General features: G+C 42.8%; 1 protein-coding gene across 2 annotated transcripts; it reads right to left on the reverse strand.

Moving 5' to 3' along the window:
* Window positions 1-723: 723 nt before the first annotated feature.
* LOC101939707 (gamma-glutamyl hydrolase) lies at window positions 724-25,645 on the reverse strand. Of its 2 annotated transcripts, XM_024109999.3 has the most exons (10): window positions 25,487-25,645; window positions 22,496-22,679; window positions 20,220-20,334; window positions 15,983-16,033; window positions 14,769-14,853; window positions 10,351-10,489; window positions 8,593-8,699; window positions 8,410-8,500; window positions 7,147-7,284; window positions 724-2,061 (listed from the first exon to the last, which is right to left on the reverse strand). In XM_024109999.3, exons 2-10 carry the CDS (start codon window positions 22,620-22,622, stop codon window positions 1,943-1,945), a joined length of 972 nt encoding a protein of 323 aa, XP_023965767.1. In that variant the 5' UTR covers window positions 22,623-22,679; window positions 25,487-25,645; the 3' UTR covers window positions 724-1,942. The 2 variants fall into 2 exon arrangements, with proteins under 2 accessions (XP_023965767.1, XP_065441714.1); XM_065585642.1 differs by lacking the exon at window positions 15,983-16,033.
* Window positions 25,646-26,408: the final 763 nt, after the last annotated feature.

Here is a 26,408-nt window from a genome sequence, read left to right on the forward strand (position 1 = left end):
TGCAGCTGCCTAACAATTACAAGCATTACATCGTATCAGCATTAAAAGATTGGTCTTTGACATTCATCGCTGCAGTATGGATCCCAGCTAGTAACTTTTCTGAAAGGCATCACATCAAAATGTTTAAAAACAAGGGGTGAAATCCTGATGAAGTCAATGGCAAAACTCCCCTTCATTTCGGAAGGATCAGGATTTCACCCAACAGCTACAAAAAAAGCCTAATTATACATAATAGCATCATTGAGAACACTAGGCAGTCATTCTTTTTAAATTCAGGGCCTGAGCCAAAATCTGACTGACTGACTTCAGTCTCACATCTTTCTTAAGCATCTGATCCAAAGCTCACTGAACTCGAAGGAAGGAGCAGTAGGTGAATCAGTGTTTTAACTCTCCCCTCCAAATGGATTTACATTAACTGAGGTGTGTAGTCCCTAAATTATACTGCACCTTCACTATTATGTAAATTCTAGAAGGGATAGGCTCCCCAGACACAGTTGCCTAATGTATAGCAGATACTATTTCACAAATGGCATTGCATGCACTTTTTTATGCCAGGTTGCAATAATGTTTCCCTATTTTTTGGTGTGTGTTTCTAAAGGACAAATCATTTTCTCAGCCACAAGCTTGGTTACACTAGCACACACCTGTCAAGCTCAAAATCAAAATAGTGTTTCATTCTGTTGATACCAGGGAGTTCAATTCTTTTATTGATAAGACATTACCCAGGCTCAATCAGTTTATTAATCAAAAATAGCTAAATCAGCACAATACAGAAAGTTAATACATCACTGGTCTGGAGAGCCGTCTTGCAGCATTCAGTTTGTCCCAAAGTATTAGCTCCCTTTGACTTATATTTATGCCCCACTTGTTTACAACAGATAGAAAATCCTCAAATCCACTGTATTAACAAAGCCTTATATCTCTTTCCTCATCTGGTCTTATACCTATTTTGCAAGACAAAGACATCTGTACCAACCAGATCCAGTTCAAATAACTATCTGTACCTAGGAGATGGTGCTTATTTCACAAGCCTCAACAGAACGTACATCTCATTTTCTGACAGACTCTATGGATACAAAGAACAGAACTACATGTACAAAACCAGGGACTGCAACAGTTTAACTGCTAGTAGATTGCCACCATAAGCTGAACATGAGTACAGTTCATAGTTCTAAACTTAGCACAAGTATAAAGCATTCCAAAAATATATGCTATACCTTCCTTGTTTCTTGTTAGTAACTTTCTTATTTTAGTTACACAACACACCTTATCTAATTACCCATATAATTACAGTAATAAAGCAATGTATATATATATATATATATATTTGGGTTAACATGTCTGTGAGAATTAATTTCAGAGTCCTTAATACAAACTCATTCTTTATTTGGTGTAACTACCAATGCAACATGAGCACGATAGCTTCTCAGACAATAGTTTTCTGCTTCACCTTTGGTCAAGCCATAGAGCATTGTGGGGCTCTGGTTCCGTTCAGTTATCAGTTCTTGATATTTTCCCAAGAGAACAGAATTATGCTAAAAGATCTGACTAAACAACACATATGCTATCACAGAGCCCACAATGTTCTGAAGAAGTAAACTTATTTCTTTCAAATATATGATAAGAGTATTATTCATTTTTTAATAAACCTGATTCTTTTCTAATTTATAAGCACAATCAAGATGCCATCCCTGGAGGTAAAATTTATTTCCCTGTAAGCGGTATTAAAAATGTGATCTAGGGCAATTATTATGTCATTGAATGAAAATTTGTCAGATTAATGAACCAATTCTTCAGAGGTAACATAGGATAAATCACTGTAAGGTAAGGTAAGCAGTCTGGAGTTCTGCCACTTGCAATGCACAACATGAGTTTAATTATGAAACTTGCAACAAATAACTATTTGCAGATAGCTATCCGATACCAGGGAATGGATGTTCAATCAAAAAAAATAGATTTGCTGAAATATAGAAAATGCACTACTAAAAACAGGGACATAATTATAAATCAATGCTTCAGTCTCTTCATCCTTACTGGGAAAATGGTGTAGGCTCTTCCGGGCTGTAAGACATTTTAAAAGTACAAATTACTTCACTGTCATCGTCTATGATAGTATCTTGCTTGGTGGAAGTCAGTTATTCTATATACAATTATAGCAAACAGTGGTATAATAATTTATTAACAAATAACAATAACAACATAATAATTTAAATTGGTGGTGGAAATTGTGGAGCTACCTTTTCCAAAGGATACTGGTAATAAAGATACTTTATTATCATGGAAGACTATTCTCATTTTTAAAAGCAATGACTGCTACTAAAAATTTGATTCTTGCAGCACTGGAGACATCTGCAAAACCAGAATTAATACACTGCAATTCTATCCTATCAGAAATCGCAAAGTTGGGGGTCACATGATGAAGGTGGCTACCTAGTCTCAGACCTCTTCACTCCCTACATATCAATTCATCTCTAATAATTACTTTCTTGGCAAACTGGCAATACGTTTCTGACATCAAAGTTGAAATTAATCCCCTAAATAAACTTTGAACTGTTGACTTTGGATTCCAATGAAAAGGCAACAAAAGATCTGAGCCTGAATCATCTAAGCAGCTGAAAGCGGAGACTGCAAGGCCACAGCAGAACCTAGGATATCATGGCACCAAAGGAATTCCTCACAACTGGATTGAATGTCAAAAAGACATTTGTGACCACTCTAAGGATGTATGTGATATAAAAATCTCAAATGGCTGACATGGAAAATTAGCTACAAAAGGAAATTAAAGAAGAAACTTAGACTAGACAAAGTGGAAGAAAACAGGATGACTTAGAAAACAGATCTCAAAGAAACAACTTTTGCCTCTTGGGCATTGCTGAGGGTTTAGAGGGGAAGAAAGGGCTCATCAAATGCCTGGTACTAGAAGCCAGGAGTCTGGCAAGCCCAGACTCATCGTCTTCAAGCTACTGAAGTTCAATGTTAAAGTAACGTTAATGAAAGCTGCCAGAAAACCTGAAATCTTTATGTACAAAGACCACAAATTTTTTCTTTTTCCTGCCTTCTCAGCTGAGCTTAACAAAAAAAGGGTTGCATTCAATGCACAGGTGCTGACTTTCATTTTCCTGGCTGGGTGGTCCACCCCGAGGCCCTGCCCCCACTTCACTGCTCCCGCCAGCACTTCTCCTCTGCCACCGAACAGCTGATCGGTGGGTGGCTAGTGGGTGCTGAGCATCCACTATTTTTTTCCATGGGTGCTCCAGCCCCAGAGCACACACAGACTCAGCACCTATAATTCAATGGCATAAAGCAAATCCTGAGAGGGACCAACCTCAGATACAGCATCAATTACCCATCCACTTTCACTATAGATTTAGAAGGTTCCACCGTATTTTGCATAACCCCCGCTGAAGCTTCACAGACACTTCGAAGACTGAGACCAGCTTTGACCAAAAATAGCAGAATGTTTGTTTCATCCTGAAAAGTATACCTCAAGAAGTTTAAAAATTAGTTTTCCTATGCATCCTTGTGTGTGTATGTATATATATATATAGTAATATTCACTTATATCATTTTCCAGCTCCTAGCAGATAACCAGCTAGACTGAACTCTTTTGTTGATCTGAACTGAGCTATCAGAACAACTGAATAACGCTGTAGTGCATAGACTAACTGTTTAACACTAAGCTGAGGTTTATAGCACCATCTGCTGACTGAAGTATTATCTGCACTAATCACCACAACTTGCACCACTAGACAGAATCTCTTCACTAGCTCTGCCGCTCATGGATTGTGTTACGGTGACCACAAGTCCTTTAGAATAGGCAACACTCCTGACATGTAAAGTACACTATAACCTTAAATAACATTAGTTATTCAATTTGTGCAGAGCATTGGACATACTGTGAATATCATTTTATCTTGCATTTTTCATTTTTAGATTTCATACTAATTTATATTCGATTTACCAAATCAATTGTAAATGTAGATGTGATGAGTCTGTATATGTATATGCATATAGTGGAGCCTCAGAGTTATGAATGCGTATGGAATGGAGGTTGTTTATAACTCTGAAATGTTCGTAACTCTGAACAAAATGCTATGTTGTTCTTTCAAAAGTTTATAGTGGATCATTGATTTAATACAGCTTTTAAACTTTATTATGCAGAAGAAAAATGCTGCTTTTCCTTTATATTTTTAGTAGTTTACGTTTAACACAGTACTGTACTGTATTTTATTTTATTCTTTTGTTTGGGTGTCTGCTGCTGTCGGATTGTGCACTTCCATTTCCAAATGAGGCATGTGGTTGATTGCTCAGTTCGTAAATCTGGTGTTTGTAACTCTGAGGTTCTAATATACATAGTAGAGAGGCTGAGGGAACTGGGCTTGTTTAGTCTGAAGAAGAGAAGAGTGAGGGGGGGGGGAATTTGATAGCAGCCTTCAACTATCTGAAGGGCGGTTCCAAAAACGATGGAGCTCGGCTGTTCTCTGTGGTGGCAGATGATGGAACAAGGAGCAATGGTCTCAAGTTGCAGTGGGGGAGGTCTAGGTTGGATATTAGGAAACACTATTTCACTAGGAAGGTGGTGAAGCACTGGAATGGGTTACCTAGGGAGGTGGTGGAATCTCCATCCTTAGAGGTTTTTAAGGCCCAGCTTGACAAAGCCCTGGCTGGGATGATTTAGTTGGTGTTGGTCCTGCTTTGAACAGGGGTTGGACTAGATGACCTCCTGAGGTCTCTGCCAACCCTAATCTTCTCTGATTCTATGTGTATACATAAAATCTGTAGGTATGAATATATTATATATATTCTAGAATGCCCAATAGTATATACAGGGTTATATTTGACTTAAAATATATTTGTATTTAGAAATGTTCAGACTATTAGATAATATAGGGAGGGGAGGAGAGGATGGAACTGAAGCCATCAGAGGTCTGAACGTGCCCACACTGGCTTGTTTTAAGTCTGGGAGGTTGGTTTGTTTGTTTTGGGTTCATTTTCCCCCAGGTTTTACCATTTTTGTTGAAATATTGTATTTCCATCTTGTGCGTGTTTTTATATATGTTGTGTTTATATTTTAGATAAAAACAATACAAATATAGGGGTTTTTTTTTTAAAGAAATTGCAAAGTTGGGAAAGATTGTGTTTGCAAGGAAAACAAAATCCTTCTGAGAGAGACAAGGTGGATGAGATTAATATCTTTTATTGGACCTACTTCTGTTGGTGAAAGGGGCAAACTTTCAAACTACACAGAACTCTTCTTCAGATGTCTAAATATATGTAGGGGGAGGGATAGCTCAATGGTTTGAGCATTGGCCTGCTAAACCCAGGGTTGTGAGTTCAATCCTTGAGGAGGCCATTTGGGGATTTAGTTGGGGATTGGTCCTGCTTTGAGCAGGGGGTTGGACTAGATGACCTCCTGAGGTCTCTTCCAACCCTCCTATTCTATTATCAGAATTCTTCCCTAAAGACCAAATAAATATATACCTGTGCCACTCTGAGTATCTTTCCCAGACCAGAAAAAGAGCTCTGTATAGCTCAAAAGCTTGTCTTGCTCCCCAACAGACCTAAATCCAATAAAAGACATTATCTCACTAATATCCTGGGGCCAACATAGCTGAAACAACACTGCAAACGAAGTCCTATCAGTTCAGCTTTTCCCTTCTGGGACCATGCTCAAGTTAAAATTAACATAACGTTGTAAGAAATACCACTGAACAAAAGTAAATTATGTTTCATCAGAATGGATTGGCTGTTAAGTGCTTTGGGGTGGGAGGAGTACAGAAAAGAGCAGTTGGAATGATCCATCGCTGTCTTCTCCACTTGGTTTCTGGGAGTCAGAGGTTTAGGGTTACCTCAAGCATGAGGTTGCATCCCTGACTATCTTGTATAATAGCCATTCATGGACCTATCCTCCCTGAATGCATCTAGTGGTTTTTTGAACCCAGTTTACTTTTAGTGATCACAGATTCCCATGGCAATGAGTTCCACAGGGTAGTTTTGTGTTATGAGAAAGTACTTTCTCTTGTTTGTATTAAACCTGCTCTCTATTAAGCAAATATTTTGTGTTTCTCATTCTACATTTTTATTTTTATGGTAAGGAAGAAATAGGCAGGAGGGATTCTGATCTAGGCAAACTACGTAAAGAGTGTTCAGGAGGCAGTGTTGGCCAATAGCATTGTAGTCAATCTTGTCTGAAGATCCCTTCCTGGGCTGTGGAAGCTATTTCAGCCAAATGGAGTAAGGGCTGTAGAGAGAGGCTGTGAGGATTAAGTTCTGTACCTTAAGAGACTAACACAGAAGAGTTTGTGATGTGGCTAGGCTGGACTGCCTCGTTGCACTGCAAGAGGAAAATGCATTGGTCTTTCTCTGAGCCTGGAGACAGTTTCCTACTTATTTTTGTCCATCCCTCTGCTGGATCTGCTGTAATTACCCCCAAATAAAACAAAACTGAGGATGTTTCTGGAAATAAAGAATAGGGGATTTTATCTCATTCTACCTACTTTGCCCAAGGCAGAGTGAGACTGGGATGTGAATAAGAGCTTTCAGTTCTCCTAGAGTGCAGCCTTAACAATTCTAAAGTTTCATTGGTTGTTGGCAGGGCCGGCTCCAGCATTTCTGCCACCCCAAGCAAAAAAAAAAAAAAAAAAGTCGCTATCGGCGGCGGCAATTGGAAAAAAAAAAAAAAAGCAGCGATCGGCGGCAGCAGTTCAGCGGCAGGTCCTTCGCTCCTAGAGGGAGTGAGGGACCTGCTGCCCCCAAATTGCCGCAGGTGCCGCCCCTCTCCCTTGGCTGCCCCAAGCACCTGCTTGTTAAGCTGGTGCCTCGAGCCAGCCCTGGTTGTTGGTGTTTGCTCAAGAATTTATGTCAAGTTAAAAATCAACACTCTCCTTCTGGCAAATTACTCTCTACTGAAAGGAATTTGTCTGCTTCCCTCAGAATGCTTAGCTTTTGTTATTTTCACTTAACCATTCTATTTAGTGTCCCTTCTTTTAATAAGCCTTGAAAGCTTGCATAGTATGTGCTCACAGATCAAAGGTATAGTATTTTGACACTTGAAAGGGGGACCTTTCCCCCGCAGAGAACATTCTACTACTTTATCTTTTTTAAAATGAGTTTTCTATATATAAAAATGAAAAAAAGAAAACTTACCTTCATTAACTAAGAAGTCTGCTATGTAATATGTTACTTTCACAGCTGATGGGGAATGTGGTATGCCTGAGACGTTCTTCCATTCAAAAGGACTTTTTTCTGGATGCCACTGAACACCATAAATAGGGTATTTATATGCTGCCATAAACAAATTTTCCATCAGTGCACATACTAGATCTTCACTTAAGTCATTGCATGCACAATTTTATTACAATAAATACATTACTACAGATCTCACTAATAATTAGTGGCTTCTCTAACAGGAATACAAAGCCTTAAGCAGCAAGTTGGATCTCTGTTGTAAAAATTTATTCCTACCCAAAACTTCATATACAAGGTTTCAGGCCAAGAACAATATTTATTTAAGTTTAAAAAAATAATTTGGCCAGTTCTATAGTATGAGAACTTAAAGTTACAATTAAAATTATATATATTGTTAAACGAAAAAGGGTTTCATTCTATATAAACAAGTTTCTGCAGATTATTGTTCCCCCTTTGTAATCTGATTTTTAATACTGCAACTAAAACCTAAAAACTAAAAACTGAAAAAAGAATTGTTTAATTAAAAAAAAAAAAAAAATGAGCGAGTGCTAGGAGTTTTGTTAACTGCACAGCAGTTACTATCCAGCTCCAGTACTAGTCTATAATGTACATACAACATATATTTCGCCTAATGCATAGCTTCTAGTAGAACAATGACCAAATCCTCTCTCTAGCATTCTCTAGTGAATCAAGACATATGCTTCTGGAGTTAAACTTCCAGATAAAGGCACTGGTAATGCAGGAGTCTCTTGGAAGACAGCAATGACCAGCTTTCCCTGTGCTGCAGGCACAGATAAACAGAGCAACATGGAGAGGCAGCATCAGTATCAGTAGACAGCCAGCAGCAGAATTCCAGAGTAGACACATTGCATTGAGGAGGCGTTTAAACTAAAAAAATGGAAGTGGTGTCTTGTCCCTCAGCACTAAAAATATTCTATTGATAAAAGTGTGCTGACATATCTGGTGTGGAGCAGTAGGGTGAGAGAGGGAACACGTATACTCAGAGACATGCACATCGAAAGCAAAATGCGAAGACGTAGGTTATCTCAAGTGTCCAGACAGAACACATTCCAATCAATTGAAAGACAGGCAGTGCTGACACTTCACTGATTATCCTAACATTAAATTTGTATTATGAACTAGTAACACCACTACCATGCTCACTGAGATCTTCCACAATAATAACAACAATCACACTTTACATTAGAAACTGATCGCTACCTTCCATTGAGGATGCAAACTCTATCTTTCCATCTGTGTTAGTTGTCAGAACCTTATAGAAGTTGTGTAGTTTCTCATTCTTTCTGAAATTCTGCAGCAAACAAATGACAGAAAAAATGTGTTATATTTCTAGATTTAGAAGAATAAACTCATTTGGATTCACTAAATCATGTAATCAAATACCTTCATGGAGAGACTCCACTTGTGAAAGTGTGCCGTCAAAGGCTCAGTGGCAAGTTTTTGCAACAAGTCATCTGGAAAATTCTGGAACATCCTGCTGTCTTTTGCAGCTTGTACAAAAAAAGACAAAGGAATATTCTCACTATTGTATTGTTAATGGAACATCATTAATAGGATGGGGATACATGTGATAAAGTACTGTCTGAATTCATTTCAAATCCTTTTGATTCTGTTCTTTCATTAGATTTTATTAATCAAGAAAATCCCATGTTTGTAATATAGCTCCAGCAGACTTCAGCCTAGCAATTCTCACCAGGCCATATGCTGAAGCCCTGATCTCTTGAGGTCCTGATTCTGCCACCTTTGCTCACACTGATTAGAATCTTATTCTACCATTAATTTCAGTGGGACTACCCACAAGATAAGGTATTTGTAGCGGGGCAGTCACCCCGCTTCGGCCCTGAAAGGGTTAAAAGCCAGCCCTCCCAGAGGGCTGGGGCTGAGAGCCAAAAAGGCTAGGCTGATTGGGGAAGCAGCCACAGCTGGGACCACGCCCCAATCAGGCCACAGCTGGCCCTATAAAAGGGCTGTGAAGCAGGGGCTGAGTTGGTCTCTCTCTAGTTCTTGAGAGAGAAGGACCTGACTGCCTGGGAGAGAAGAGTACTTGGGACAGAGCAGTGCTGGGGAGCTCCAGCCTGGCAACTCCCCAGGCTGCAGGCCTTGGTGAAGGCCTAAAGCAGGTACTAGGGTTGCAAAGGTGCAGCCCAGGATTAGGAGAGGCAGCAGGTCCAAATCCCCTCTTGCCAATGGTGAGTGGCCATGACAGACTGCAGTCTGCCCCAGTGAGCAGGGGTTGGATCATGACTGGCAGTAGCCATTGAGGCAAGGTGGGAATAGAGGGTTGGGGGTTCCCCTAGGAGGGGAGACCCAGAGTGTGGGAACTGCCAGGGGTAGAACCCCAGGGTAGGAGGCACTGGGGTCTGGGAGAGACACGGGGGTCCAGCGGCAGATGAGATACTAGCCAGTAGGGGTGCTCTGAAGCTGGTGAAGAGCTAATTCCCAGGAGGACCAACAAGAGGCGTTGCATCGCTACAATATTACTCTATGTAATTAAGAGAGGCAGAATTTGTCTAAATAAGGCAAGGCAACAGCATTTAGTCCATTAATTATTGGCAATGAGTTGGAGAAATCCTGCTCATTGCTGCAAGAGGAAAAAGCCAGAAAAAGCATCATTCAGAGTCAGATTCTGCTACCCATATGCTGACTTGCATCTCATTCTGCAGGTAGACCAATTGCTTTCAATGCTATGTCTTATACCACCAAGAAGAACAGTGCTGCCATTTATGATTAGAAGTGAGCCAATCTGCAAAGTTCTAATGCAAATGTCTCCAACGCTTGGAGGTGTTTGGATCCAAACATTTTAGTCAGCTCATTACAGAGTTGGGGGACTAGACCTAAATTTTGGATCTAGGATGAAACTTCCCCAAAGTTCATGGCTGTACAGAGCCACAATTTTGATTTTTGGCTTCTCTGTATATACCTGTGGCCTGCAAATAGTTTGCTCTCAGACCTCTTATTTTACATTCATAGAATTCTATTGGTGTTCTTCCTGAAGCAACAATAGCAACGTAATAAAAACATTAGTCACCTGTTCCAAATCTTCAACCTTAAATGTTGGCTCATTAGAGATCTCTTTCCCTTTTTAATATTTTTTCTTGTAATTTGATTCCTGTGAAACCAAATAATATTTGTAATGTTCACCTGTGGTAAACGTCAGTGGGAGTGAAATATTCTCAGTTTTTGTTTTAACCAGTAAGTTCTTCTCACTGGTGAGGTATGTAAGCTCTTGATGTCCCAGACATGTTCCCCAGACAGGAAAATAGTCTCCTTTATCATTAGCCTTAAAAATAAGAAAGAATAGTCAAGAAATGTGTCAACACAGAGTAATTTAAGTACATGTTAATATGCACTGGACCTTTCTAGGGTATTGGCAGATAATCTTGTGAGTGGCCTGGACATGAGAACCATGAAATGAGGACATTCCTACCATGAGGCAAGCACAGCACTATGAATTAACAAATAGTACATCCTTTTATCCCTATGCGGGACAGGGAGTGCTGCAACATCTAGCCCCTTTATGTGCTCGACGCTTGCATAGCCAGCAGTTTTGTGCCTTAGGTTCCTGGAGAAGAAATTCTGACTTTAAACAACATAAAATAGAAGTGGCACTGTTACCTTAAAAACAATGAAACTGATGTGAAATCTGAGTTAAGGGCAAAACTGGGGGAAGAGAAGAAAGAAAGAATAGCTAATAAAAAGCAGAATGAAACAAATTTTTGTCTCTTAAAGAAGCACCTGGCTCTGAATATTCTCAGAGAGATCTGGACAGTAAGAAGGTGGCATTTTTACACAGTAGTTTTTCTGACTGCACGTGGGTTTTAAAAGCTCTGTCTCCAGAACGTTACAGTGCTACCTCTACCTTAACTATATCACTGACACTGTGACCCTAAAAGCTCACAGAGATCCTTACTCCTATAGTAAAATGTTGAAATATTGAATATCTATGCAAAGAAGCTCCAACAATATCACAGTATATTTAGAGCTAGGCTTGGAAGGATTAGATATTAGATACATATTAGTAAAAGTCAATTTCATCATACATACACAAACCCATGAAAAAATATTTCCATCGGTGATAACTGAAATTTACAGATAAGCAAAGTAAGGAAAATGCTGCTTCAGAACACACTAGCATTTCATTAAGAGTACTTACTTTTGTATATTTTGACATGTGGTAATGACAATTTGTATTTAAACGGTATAAAGCTTTAAACATGTTGAATTTCAGCATCTACTGTCATTAAATAACAATTTGACCCACCCTATTTTCTCACCCTCCCCATAATTTCCTGCAAATGTGAAAATTTAAATTGATAAAAATCTAAAAAAATGCTTTAAAATAAACATCAATCTTATCTGTAAAATATTTAAACTCTTGACATCATTCATTCCTCACATGCACCAGAGTAAGGGAAAGGAGCAGCAAGCTTTACACATCTAGTATTTACGTGGCAGATGACTATAAATAGGCTTCCCATAGTTTGTTTGAAGTTTAAGTGAAACCATAATCAAGCCCTTAACATGTACTCCCCTTAGAGCTGCTGTGCCTAAAAATGAGCCTAGATGCTAACCACATATTTAACATCACTAAAGACTGAATTTTTTTTTTCTAATGTAGCTGAGAAAAGTGTAAGGCAAAACTCCCATTGGCTTCAAATGGACTAGGATTCACCCCTTGCAGATACATGTGATTTAAAAACACAGTCACACCAAGTAATCTTTTATTTTGAATTTGACAAGGCAGAGTGGGAAGAGACATGGACATGAATTTAAAAGAACAGTAGAAATTCCAGTCATCTTCATATGTACAAACATGCTCTTGCCTGTTATAGTTCACTTTGCACTTATAAAATGTATTAGTATTTTATAGTGCTAATTAAGTCTCAAAAGATGCAGTTCACAGCACATAAGTATCAGGAGTAAAATAGAGAACAGAATGCCAGAAGGGTTATGTATAAAGAACTGGAAATTACTTTCTAAATTTTCAATTATCTTGATTGCATAGACCAGGAATCGGCAACCTTTGGCACATGGCCTGTCAGGGTAAGGCCCTGGCAGGCCGGGACAGTTTGTTTACCTGCAGCGTCTGCAGGTTCGGCCGATCGCAGCTCCCACGGTTCACCGTTCCAGGCCAATGGGGGCAGTGGGAAGCAGCGGCCAGCACATCCCTCAGCTTGTGTCACTTGCCGCAGCCCCCATTGGCCTGGAACGGTGAACTGCGGCCAGTGGGAGCCGCGATTGGCTGAACCTGCAGATGCTGCAGGTAAACAAACCATCCCAGCCCACCGGGACTTACCCTGACAGACTGCGTGCCAAAGGTTGCTGATCCCTGGCATAAACCAGGTCTAAAAAGATTTTCTCTCAAACTCTCTGTATGAAAGTACTGATACGCAAGCAATTATTGAGTTGTTGTGAAATGTTCATTTTCATGATCACTACTGTTTCCTGTATGGTCCCCCCACCAGACACTATGGCCCTTGCATGCTTACTCACATGTTTAACTTAATACATTGTGCATAGTTTTATTGAGGTAAATGAGACTACTCACACTACAAAAAGGTAAGCAAGCCTTTGCAATCTCAGGGTCTATAATAACCAGATGGCAATGCCCAAGAAAAAAGATGGCGGGGAGAAAATAAACTGCTAGAAAAGTGACTCGTACCCTCCAATACGTGTATACATCAGACCAAACACACATTGTACTGTCCCCCAGTTATTTCACAGTGGCCTCCTGTGCAATGAGAAAGACCTGGAGTACAGACAATCAGACACAACACTATCCAGGGCAAAGCACCTACCATTTTGAAATAATCTCTATCAACCAATACCAGCGAGAAAATATCACTGTTTTCCTAGGCTGCTGTATGCTATATTCTGCACAGCTGGGTATGTAGGAATGCTGATTGCAAGCTAATGTTCCCTGATGCTGCATCATCTTATGCATCGTACATATTATGCTTTAGGGCTGGTCCATTTTTTTTAAAATTAGACTTTGCTACAGTGGTTTTCATTGAAAATTTGGATGAAAAAAATCCATAAAAATCACTTTGACTAGCTCCACTATAAAGGTTCCCACCAAAAGAGAGAGAGAGACTGACCTCTCTAGAGGTAAAAGATTCATAAAATGGAGAGATTCACTGCCACCAGGACCTTGGAAGAGCAGACTTCTACTTCAAGATAGGCCAAGTCGGACACAACTAACCTTTGAAAAAACTGACTCTTAGAAAATGAGAATTAATTATTTATCTTCAGTGATGAGTCAGAGTATCACTGGCATATTCCAAAAGAAACAGCCTCATGATAAATTATCCATATAAATCTAGATAATTCTCTAAAGAACTTTTTCCTACCTGGCTGCATTACTGTGTGATGAATCAAGCTCACTTCTAAGGTATCGTGTACTGATTTGCAGTTACTGGAGGTCAAATTCAAAGGAAATTCATAAAATGAGTGACTCGCATTAACTTACACTCTCCTCTCCCAGACATACACACTCAGACACACTTAGATCTATTGAAATCTATTTGCCCAGGTGAAGAATAAGGGAATTGTAGTGGGTGGGTGCCAAAAGAAGTTGTAAATAACATCACTTTAGCGTCTCTTTAGACTCCCGTTAACACTATATAATGGTATGACTTGAGCAAACTGTATATGTACAGAATTAATGTATTTAACATTTGAATATTCTCTGGTTTTGGATGGTATCATTATTTACTTTTTTTATTGTACCAGTGCCTAGACGCCCCAGTCAAGAATAAAGGCTTCAGTGTTCTAGGCTCTGTATACACATGTAAACAGACTTTCCCAACTCCCAGAGATCAGAGTACAAAGATGAAATCTAAGAGGTGGAGGAAACAGATAGGAAAAAGGATACTTATTAGTCTATTTCATTCACCATAGCTCATATCTGCCTTCATTATGCATAGTAGAAGAGAGTAAAATATCTGTATTGCTAGGATAGATTTGTACAGTTAAATATATTGGGGTAAGTATGTTAACCACAGTTAGCAAATAGGGTATCCAAGATTTTCAGAAGTGACCCATTATTTTGAGGTCCTGACTTTTTGGGTGCTCAACCTGAAACACTTTAAAGGGCCTGATTTTCAGAAAGTGCTGAGCACTCACCCAAACCCCTGAAAATCTTGGCCTGATTTAGTGTTGAGCAGAACATCTGAGCACTTCTAATTCGCAAAAAATACACTGGATACTAAGAAAGGTTGTGTAAGTGTTGGCAATAAGGGTGACTACTTGTACAACATTATTTGTAAAATTTAGTGTAAAGACATTAACAATTGACTTCACTTAAATTATTTAGCGATGAGCCTCAAACCTTAAAGTTCAGATTATAATTTTCTGAAGTTTGGAGGTGTTCAGTTCAGACCTGCATCTAAAGCTATTAGATGATTTGTTACACACACATACCAACAGTCAACTGCTTATTAACAGGCTAACAGGAATATATTGCACTCCAGTTGGAGACTGTCCAAATATAAGCCTCCCATGATTTTGGTCCCTGAACACTGACAATAACCAGAACAGTTTTTCCTTTAAGTGGTTACCTTTAGTGCCTTCTTGTAAAATATCCTAGCAACCCTAGCATATTCTGAAGTCTTAAGACTAACACCACCTCCTGGGAAAAGTACCCTGAAAAACAATAAAGTATTATTACATGTAAATAACTACAGGTCTAGGCATAATATAATGGGTAAACATGGACAAAACTGATAAGAACCCTGAGACCTAAACTCACTGGAGGCAAACACAAACCATATGATCACAATGTCTATGTGCTATAGTAAATTCCAACACTTCAAAAAAAGGGGTGGGGGCTGCTGATAATTAAAGATAATGTTTTCATAGTGAGAAGAACCTGAAGCTAAAACATACAAGCTTTACAAGATAAAAGGCCATATATAGCATTCTGAGCTGAAGCTTCCATCTATGATTCAATGGATGCAGATACTTTCTTTTACGGAGTCAGATTCTCACAGCCCTTACTTAACAGAGCACGGAGGCAAGATGGGGGTATGGCCCTCCCTTATTCATTTGTGCAGCCCTCCTCAGTTTGCAACTCTGATCACAGATGAGTGGGGAAGAAAGGTAATCAGCAGCTACTTGATCACTACTCCCCTTTGCAAGTAGGTGGGTGGTGAGGGATAAGGAGTGGGAATAGACTTGGCTCTGCCCCCTCCAATAGCCAGGTTGACAGCAGAGTTTTCACAAAAAGGAGTAAAATAAGTTACTCCCTCCCCAGGGAAGGAATTGTCACTCTGAGTTACAGTTCATTCTCTGGCTTCCTCCTGCTGCTGGATAGCTATGTGCCACCTCTCACTCAAGGTGTGTCACAAACAGTCTGCAAACTAAGGACCTAGCACTGCCACCTTTACTCACATTGAATCACAGCTTACTCCATGAGTAACCCCAATGAAACTATTCATGGAGTAAGATGGCATGAGTAAAGGTGGCAGAATCAGGCCCTCAGTTGACTCAATATCATGCAGCTATCTGACAGATTCACATTGCTAAGGAATGGACACAAATATTCCCTCTTTTAGCAAGGGTGTGTGCATGTGCAGTACTTAGCACACACTTGCAAGAAAGAGGAAGATTAGACTTGCATTCCCTACTTAGGAAAACAAAGTATCTGAGTCTGGAATCACCAACGGTAAAACCAAGAATTTAACAGTAAAACAACAGTGGCTCTGATAACATGAAGCCTTTCTAAAATATATGTTAATGAACATTTCAACAGAGACTGATGCACAAAACTTACCCATTAGTAGCCTTGAAAATTTTGTCATACTCTTTTTCTGAACGATATAGTCTGAAATCCCAACAAAGATAGTTACAGGATTTATCTGAAATTTCACCACATTTTACCATTAAAATACCAAAGATATTTCATACAAGCCATCTGCAATGAGCATGGAAAGTGTATAAGAAGTATGTATGAAAAGTAAAGAAGAGAGGACTTCTAGGTCATTAAAGGCCAAAATCTGCCACCCTCACTGTTATGAATGGTACCCTACTTTTCAGATAGTCTATGAAGGGTGCACAACTACAAAATGTGAAATACTGGCTAGGCAGTGGGACTGCTAAAAAGGATCTGGGGGTTACAAGGGACCACAAAATGAATACAAGTCAACAATGGGATGCAGGGGCAAAAAAAACCCTATACATTCTTGGGTGTATTAAGTGGAATGTCATATGTAAGACACAGGAGGTAATTGTCCCATTCTACTTGGCACTGGGTTGAGGCCTCAGCAGGATTACTATGTCTAGTTCTGGGCACCACGCTTTACAGGGCCGGCTCCAGGCACCAGCTTTGCAAGCAGGTGCTTGGGGCGGCTACTCCGGAGAGGGGTGGCAGGTCCAGCTATTCAGCGGATGGTCCCTCACTCCCGCTCGGAGCGGAGGACCTCCCGCCGAACTGCCGCCGCAGATCGCGATCGCGGCTTTTTTTTTTTTTTTTGGCTGCTTGGGGCGGCCAAAACCCTGGAGCTGGCCCTGATGCTTTAGGAGAGATATGGACAAATTGGAGAGAGTCCAAAGAAGAGCAACAAAAATGATAAAAGGTTTAGAAAAAGCTGTACAATCAGGATAGATTAAAAAAAATCTGGGGATGTCTAGTCTTGAGAAAATAAGACTGAGGAGAGACCTACCAACAGTCTTCAAAAATGCTAAAGGCGGTTATAAGGAGGATGGTGATCAATTGCTCTCCATGGCTGCTAAAGGTAGGACAAGAAGTAATGGGCTTAATCTGAAGTAAGTGAGATTTTGATTAGATATTAGGGTAAACTTTCTAACTATAAGGATAGTTAAGCTCTGGAATAGGCTTCCATGGGGAAGTTGTGGAATCCCCGTAATTGAAGGTTTTTAAGAATAGGTTGGATAAACACCTGTCAGTGATGATCTAGGTTTACCTAATCCTGCTTCAGCACAGAGGGCTGAACTAGATGACCTCTTGAGGTCCCTTCCAGCCTTAAATTTCTATGATTCCATGAATGGTACCTTACTCTTTAGGGAGTTTCACTGGGCCACTTCATGCCCCCTGGAGCCATACATGGACAGGACTGTCTGCATACAGCGCTCACCCTTTTCACACAGAAATGGGGGCTGCGCCAACTTCTTGATCCTGTCTCCACACCAATAAGCCTCAAAGAATTTAGTCAGAAAAGACAATATAGCCTCCCTGGCCCCTCCCTCCAACCCATGAGGCTTTGGGAACAATCCCTGGTAGTGTGTCTCCACTGGAGTCATGGTGTCAGAGGTGATGCAGAAGCATAGGGCACTCATGTGGATGACTCTGTCCTCCCATGGATCCACTAGGACAGTGGCTCTCAAACTTTTTTACTGGTGACCCCTTTCACATAGCTAGCCTCTGAGTGCGACACCCCCCTTATAAATTAAAAACACTTCTTATATATTTAACACCATTATAAATGCTGAAGGCAAAGCGGGATTTGGGGTGGAGGTTGACAACTCATAACCCCCCATGTAATAACCTTGTGACCCCCTGAGGGGTCCTGATCCCCAGTTTGAGAACCCCTGCCCTAAGATCTTCCAGATCTCTGGGGATTCATCAGAGTTGAGGGAGGGACCTACAACAAGAGTGTGGGATGCAGTGGCAGATTTAGAATTAGTGGGGCCCCATGTGCAGCTTCATTTTTGTGCCCCCCGCCTCGGGATCCAGTCAAGAAAAAGAACATTCTCTCATCTCCGCCCCATTTTTCATTCCTTTTTTCTTCATCCTCCTCCTATATTATAAGTAATAGGAAGTAAATGAAAATAAAGTGAGGTACCTTGATTGGGGCAAGGGGTTGGAGTGCAGGAGGGGGTGTGCGAATCAGGCTCTGGGAGGAAATTTGGGTGTGGGCTCTGGGCTGGGGCAGGGGGTTGGGGTGTGGGAGGGGGTGAGGGGTGTGGGAGGGGGTGAGGGGTGCGGGCTCTGGGAGGAAGTTTGGGTGTGGGGTGCAGGGTCTGGGCTGGGGCAGTGGGTTGGAGTGTGGGAGAGGTCAGGGGAGCACATTTACCTTGGGTGGCACGGCTCCCAAAATGACTGGCACACCCCTCTGGCAGTGGCTCCTTGGTGGGTGGGGGTCTCTGCACCCCGCTGCCCACAGGCGCCAGTCCCCACAGCTCCAATTGGCTGCAGTTCCTAACCAATGGGAGCTGTGGAATCAGCGCTCGGGGCAGGGGCAATGTGCAGAGACACCCCGCCCCCCTCCAGGAGCCACAGGGATATGCCAGCTGCTTCCGGGAGTGGTGCGGAGGGAGGCAGCGTGGGCAGGGAGCCGCCTTAGCCCTGCTGCACTGCTGCTAGCACGTCTCTGTGCATCCCTTGGGAGGAGGGGGGCAGTGGATCTCCATGTGCTGCCTGGGGTGGGAACAGAACGCGAAGCTGCCTCCCCCCACCCCGCCAGGGGCAAGCAGAGATGTGCCAGCAGCCAGCCGCTTCCGGGAGCAGCATGGGGCCACCAGCCATATAATGCAGAGAGCATGCCTGCCTGAGCCCTGCTGTGCTACTGTCCAAGACTCAGGGGCCGGTTGTCAGATGAGATTTGTCCTGCATTTTGGGGACCCCGTCATTGGGGGTCCCATGCCACAGCACTGTTTGTTTCATGGTAAATCTACCTCTGGTGGGATGACCTCTTCAAGGAGATCTTTGTAGTGATTTCATCCCCCAGGAAACTTCCCATGGACTTATTTGTACAAGAGGATGACCTTGGCCATTGATTTTAAAGAGACCACTTACAGAGTAAGTTGCTACCCAACATGAGTAAGAATGACAACTGAGCCCTTCAACATGCAATTCCAACATACATTTGCCTTCTTCCCTACTGGAATCCTGTCGTGTATTAGCCTGCAGCACAATATATTATTAACAGTGCTTTAGATGCATGAGATCTTATTCCTTTCTCACACTGGTTTTACACTTCACTGACTTCAGTAGAGTTACTCTTAATTTACACCTGTGTCAGCAAGGTCAGAATTGCCCCACTTGCTTGCTACACACACACTCAGGCTACCCCCTGCCACATTCACAGTCCTAGCTTTCTCAATTTGCCCCAGCCACCTTTTTAGTTAAGAGCCAGTCTCTGTGGACAAGGAGCATGTTTTGCCTCAGGTTCTCAGATCAAAGTCCCAGGGAGATTCAGAAAGCTGGGGAAGACCAATGGGATCCTCAAAACATCGGCTATGAAGAGAGATTTCGTGCATGGTTGAAACTTTTGTGATTTTTGTTTTGTAGCAACATCTAGGTACTATTTTAATTCCTACTAACATTGTATTTGCTGTTATCGTTTTATATTTTACTGTTGGCCAAGAAGTGCTCTTCTGGCATCAGCCTATTGCCTGTATAAGCCAGAATGTTACTTTGATCCAGTACCTGGAATAGTTGCAAGATATAGAGCTCTTTGTGGTAGTAGTTAGCGAGCCAGAGTATGAGAGGAATCAGATCTGGACACTTCAAGCACTAGTGACAGTCTCCCTCCATTCCCTGAATCCTAGCATTATTTATGTACACATGGCAATACACCTCTACCTCGATATAACGCTGTCCTCGGGAGCCAAAAAATCTTACCGCGTTATAGGTGAAACTGCATTATATCGAACTTGCTTTGATCCACCGGAATGCGCAGCCCCGCCCCCCCGGAGCACTGCTTTACCGCGTTATATCCGAATTCGTGTTATATCGGGGTAGAGGTGTATATGGCCCGGAAATAGCGTGTATTTGGAAACTTCACAGACCGCAGCTAGCAACTGGTACATATGTTAAGTCTGAAGATGAAGAAACACTTTTAATACACTGCATTGGCAGACACCAGCTTGCTGTGAGTCTAGCCTCCATTCCTAGAGATCTTGCAAAATGCTGTGCTCCTTCTATAGTCTGTGCGGAGTTGAAAGTACAGAGTGACTCAGCACTTATGCATCCAGAACCTTTCTCGGTTAGGCCCTTATTATGCAGTACAAATCCAGGAATTACCACCCACTTCTATAAGGGAGCCTACCTTATTGGCACAACTCGTGCACCAGCAGATTCTATAAACTTCACATATGAAGCAGCAATGTAGGATTTTCCATACTTACGAAATGTTTTAGAGAGACTTTCCTGTGCCAATATCCCTAAAGGGACCAGTAAAGAGAGTCGATTGGTGCTATACAAATTGCAATAAATATAGTCCAGAACGCAGCAAATTAAATCAAAATCTCCCATTACCTTCGCTAACTGATTTGAGACATAAATCACATTAAGTAGTGTTATATCTAATCATGTACAATGAACTATGAGAAAATTGGAAAAATAAGTAAACGAGCTTGCCTAGCAATGTGGTGTCAAATAAAAGCATTTCAACAGTGTGAACTTTAAATTCCCTGCCTTATTATTCTGATTAGTGCCACAACTTTCTTTAAATATATTTTCTATATTTAAATTTATTTAGAGCTTAAATAAAGTGTCTCTAATATACCATTATTTGTTTAACATTATTGGCCAGCAGAGCACTTTAATGCAAGATGCCATTTCCAAAATCAAATGCCCTGGGCCCACAGCCTAAACCCTGTAGTTGGACCCTGGTCTCACACAGTCACAAAGAATTAACAGAATCCCGTATTAGTTCAGGAGTCTGCCCACTCAGATTGGATTGCAAGATTGGGACCACAGTTATATGTATCAGAGGTGAGGTGACAGACCATATATATTACTAACTGCATGCCCAATGAATCTGTTGCACGTTATTTTGGCAGGCAATATTTTAGAATTTTCCATTTTTACCTTTTTGTGGACTGTTTCTATTTTTCAAAATTCAAAAATACCTAACTGAGATATTAAAACCGTATCTTAAATATTAGCCATATGAAAACCTACAATAATGTCTATTTGAATTCTAGAACTAATACTGTCTTAGGCCCTAATCCTTCAAACAGTTACGCATGAACTTAACTTTAAGTATGTGAGTAGTGAATGAAATTAATGAAACCAGGACTACTTATGTGCTTTAAATTAAGCACATGTATGTTTGCATGATTTGGGCCTTAGACAATATCTTGTTATGAAAATTTACACAATGATAGTTGGATATTTTCTAAATTCTACATTAGAACTTTTTCTAGACTGTTGTGTAACTGTGCCACATGACTCACTGTATTACAGCTTGTGAAAACCTGTGAACCCCACACTGTGTTATCCAAAACACCAGGCCAGATCCCCAGGTTGTGTAAACTGATCTACTAGCTCCATTAACTTTTATATGGACGTCTGACTCCAGCCTGTCTTTTGCAGACTAAATGCTCACTATTTACTTTAGATATTGAAAGCAAAACTCACTGAGATATTGACAAGAACTCATAACAAACAAACCAGCTCTGAAAAAAATTGATTCTTTTTAAAAAAAATCAATACCTGTTCTTATTTCAAAAGGCACAGATGAGCTTTTCTAAAAAGATGTGAAACAGATCTAGAATCTTGAATGACTCTGTGCCTCAATTCCCCACCTGTAAAATGGAGATAATTGTACGTCCTTACCTAAGGGGGGGGCAATCTGGGAGAGAGCATTAGGGCTTGACTACACTTACCGGGGGATCAACGAACAGCGATTGATTTAGTGGGTCTAGTGAAGACCCAATAAATCGACTGCAGATCGCTCTCCTATTGACTCCTGTACTCCACTGGATCGAGAAGAGTAGGGGGAGTTGACAGGAGAGGGTCTCAGTTGACATCGCGTAGTGTGGACCCCGCGGTAAGTAGATCTAAGCTACGTTGATTTGAGTTACGCTATTCACGTAACTCAAATTGTGTAACATAGATCGAATTTCCCCTGTAGTATAGACAAGGCCTTAGATAGAGAAAATAAAAACTTATCCCTGATGGATAAGTGCAAGCTTTACCGTTATTGCTGAGGCAGACACCATCATAACAGGTGAGTAGTTCAAACAGTGAGAAGATGGCTCTTTATTGACACAATGAAGCTTTATACTCAGGATGCCAACACCCCACAGAGGTGTTGGAGGTATGGAGCGGGAGGGGTTTTGGAGGAAGGAGAAGGTATTTTTACCTTATTTTAATGCATTCCTCCAACTGACCCTCTTGTGTTAACATCTGCCCTAACCACCCTCTGCTCCCTTTCTCCCTCCTGGTTACAAGGGTGTGTATTGCTCAACCTGCCTCTGTACACCAGTGCATACACACAATCACACCTCTGTCACACTCAGTAGCAGGGGTGTCAAGATGCCTCCGTGCCCTCCCTCTGCCTGCATTCTCCTCCACCCTTGTCGCTCCTCTTCTTACCAATGATGGGTCTCTCATTGCTGTTCCTCAGATTGTTCTGCAGCACAACCAAGGCCAGAGCATCGCAGCAGAGCAGGAGTAGAAGGAAGGTGCCCAGTGAGGACTGTAGCCATGGGTAACTCAGCATGGTCCCTCACTCACAGCCCAGTTCTTGTCCTCTGCGAGCTCTACAAGTGTGTGTGTCCTGAGCACACAGCACAGGGTTAGCAGGTTTGTATAATTTTGGGTGGTGCCCAGAACGGATCCAAGTCCCGCCCCCCCCCCCCCACACACAGACACCCCTGCCTATGGCTCTAGGAGGGAGTTTGGGTGTGGAGGGGGTTTGGGGTGCAGGCTCTGGGATGGAGTTTGGGTGCTAGGTGGGGCTCTGGGATGGGACAGAGGGTTGGGGTGTGGGAGGGGGTGTGAGGCCTGGGGCTGGGCCAGGGATGAGGCATTTGGGGTGCAGCAGGCAGGTTGCCCTGGGGCAGGGAGCCAGAGAGGAGGACTCCCCCGCCAGTCCTCTCCCTGCTGGCAGCAGCGAACTCCGGAGGTGGGGGTCTCCCCCCCCCGACCTCCCCCCAGCACAATACTCACCCAAGCCCCCCCTGGCTGCTGCTCAGGAGGTCCAGCCAGGATAAGCCCCCCCCCCCCCTTGGAGTTGACTCGGAGTCACCTGCCAGGGGGAGGCTGCCAAGCACCTCCTCCCTCCGCCCTCTGCCGGCGCAACAGCCACCAGGGCCAGCCTTAAGGAAAATGGTGCCCTGGGCGAACTTGTATTTTGGTGCCCTTTGAGTTTAAATACATAGTACTTTCACTACCGGGGGGGGGGGGGGGCTGCAGTGAAAACTCTAGTTTTTTTTGCAGATAACTTAGAAATTAGCTATTGATTGCTCTGTACACACACAAATCCACAAATATTTCCATCAGTAATAATTAAATTATTTACATATAGGGAAAGCAAGAAAAAAATGCTGCTTGAGAACTTGTTAGAGTCAAAATTCAGTGATATAAATTTCTGAATTTAGCTTGTTACAAATGGACTAGTGAATTGATAGTTAAATCAACAAATCCTTTCTGGTTTTAGGATATTTATTTTTTATATCTTGATGTGTGATATTGACACTTAGTGGTTTTTGCTGTTTTGTTGTAATCATGTTGGTACCTGGATACGAGAGCCACAGTGTGGGTGAGTTAATATCTTTAATTGGACCGACTTTGGTGAAAAAGACAAGCTTTCAAACCCTGCAGAGCTCGTCTCCAGGTCTGTGAAGCTCCAAAGAACTTATTTCTTTCACCAACCAAAGTTAGTCCAAACAAAGATATTACCTCACACACCTGGTCTCTCTGTTTGTGTTTTAACAGCTTTAAAGCTTGAACTCTTTGAATTCAACTTTTGCTGTCATTAAAAAATTATCTGACCTCCCACCCATAATTTCCCACAACTGTGAAAATAAAAAATTATAAAAAGACAAAAAAGCTTAAAAATAAACCATTTATATTACACATCAAAGTTATCAAAAATAAAATAAAAAGTGCATTCTACCAAGCCTATTTATAAACCAGAGCAGCAGAATTGAAGTGTGTGTGGGGTGGGGGGAGATGGGGCAGAGCCTATAATCCCAATAGAGTTATTTCTCAGTTTAAGGGCCTGATTGAAATGTAAATCACAACAATCACACATTATCCTCAGTTCCATCCTCACACTAACAGCAGGAACCTGAGTGACTTCCAGAGGATGAATGACTCAGGATATGGGATTAAGATGGGAGTAAAGAAAGGAGTTTCCTTATTCTTAATCTTGATGCAATATAGAAATGTACACCACACTGTGCCCAACAGTTTAGACAAGGCCCTGCCCCAAGGAATTTCTGTATACTGTTAAGTACGACTTGTAGTGGAAACAGGAACCATTCAAAAAAGAGAGCCTGCGGGTGTGGGTAAGCAATCAGGGACTGAAGGAAAGATAAATGGGTTTCAGGGTCACATCAGACAGGCAGACACGACCCACTGTGACTCCCATTCCCACTCCTGTTCAGATGGGGGGGGGAAGGAGGCACATGGGGGAGCTGATCTCAGTCACACTCATTTATCTCCTATGCATCCGCCTGCCTGACTCTGGGGAGGCAGCAGCCCCCTGGGACTAAGCGAGTGAAGCTTCTGAGCCAGGGGAGTGGGGAGGACAGGACCTTCAGCTGCTGATGGGGGGGCACAATTTAAAGGTTCCCCCCCAACAGCTCGAGTGTCATACCCCCCTCCCCAGGCAGCCCAGCCCTACCCTTTGCCCTCAGTTCCCCTATGGGAAAGCAGCTGTTCCTTCCTTCCTTCCCTACCTATCCTCTCCCTGCAGAGCGGAAGCAGCAGCCCTTCCTCCATACTGCTCTCAGGCTCCCAGCTATTTGGTGTCCCTGCTGCTTGTTTACCTTTCCCCTCCTGGTCCCAGGCTGCCTCCAGCAAGGGGGGGCGCGGGAGGGGGAGAGCTCAGCAGGCAAGGGAAAACCCTAGCAGAAAATTGGGGAGGGATAATGTGACCTAGTGCATGCTTCCCCTCTCCCTCTTCTCCCCCCCCCCCCCCCATGTGTCACCTCTCTGCAGGGAAGGGATGGGAGGGGAGCAGGCAGGCTGCAGCAGCGCTCCTGGTTAGCGTGGTGCTCGCTGTGAGGAGCTAAACGTTCGCTCCACTCCTGCTGGCAGTACCAGGGGAAAGACAAGTGGGGCTCGTAGTGGGGAAGGGGAAGAGAAGGAGGGGGGGTGGGGGGACCTAGACCTGCTCTACACTAACACACAACCAGAGAGCGGGGCTGCTCCAAGCCCCCTATCAGCCGGAACACACAGACACAAGCTGCACGCACACTCCTCCTTCAACCCCCCTCCCTGCACCAACCTCAGCCGCCCATCCCAGACATCAGGTTGGGACACAGCACAGCCTGCCCCACCCAATCCCCGTGTGCCGGGAAAGTGGGGAGCCCCCCAGGCACCCACCTTTGCTGCTACTCCCACCAGAGGAGTTACCTGAGCGTGAGCTGCAGCTTGGGTGTGTGGTTTTTTTCTCTCCCTCCCTGACCGTGGCTGGGCTGGCAGGAGTGCTTCCCCTCCTTAAACCCAGCTGGCTGGTCGCAGGTAGAGGTAAGGGTCACATCAGTACATCGCACTGGGCAACTGCTCTTATCACCCTGGTCAAAGGCCGGCCCTACCGCCTCAGCCTGCCCCTGGCGCGCGCCGCTCCCTTGTAGCCGGTGGGGCTACACCGGCAGTGCCCACCGAGGGAGCGCAGAGCGGAGCTGCAGGGGGCAGCCGTCCACTGCCCAGGGCAGGCAGGGACGCTCCGGGGAGGAGATGCTTGGTGGAGGAGGCATGCGGGAGCGGCAGCCAGGGGCAGGAGGACGCTCTAGAGGAGGCGCGGGGGCAGCAGGCAGGACCAGGGGAGAGACCCGGCCCCGAAGATTGGTGGAACTGGGCCCTGGCCCCTGAATTTGCTGGAGCCCGGGCCCCATGGGCCCATACAACTCACCACCCCTGAGCGCAGAACTGCCATATTAACAAATCAGTAAAGTCTTCTGTAAGATTAGATGATCAATGGTACTGCTCAGGCTGCTTCATCAGCAGTAAGAGCACTCTTAAAAGGTAGTTGTGGTGGTGTCAATGCCAATGAACAGAATCATTTTAAAACTGCAAAGCCAACATGGAAATAAGAATCTCTGTTTCCTCACCCCCAGTGCACAATTTTTCTTGTTCTCCTGGACACCTTTGATCTATAGTCGATAAGTTTTAAAACATCTTAACCTTCAAATTGTGATCAAAAGAATTTTTCATTATACTTTCTTGTCAGAGATTCAGCTTGCGGCCTGATACGACAATAGCCTCAGGGAAAGGAACTTTGGAAAGATATTTCTTCTTGTTTATAGGCAAACAGAAGAATTACCACACTTGGCAA

Source organism: Chrysemys picta, chromosome 2 (genome assembly GCF_011386835.1).
Source record: "Chrysemys picta bellii isolate R12L10 chromosome 2, ASM1138683v2, whole genome shotgun sequence".
NCBI classification, from domain to species: Eukaryota; Metazoa; Chordata; order Testudines; family Emydidae; genus Chrysemys; species Chrysemys picta.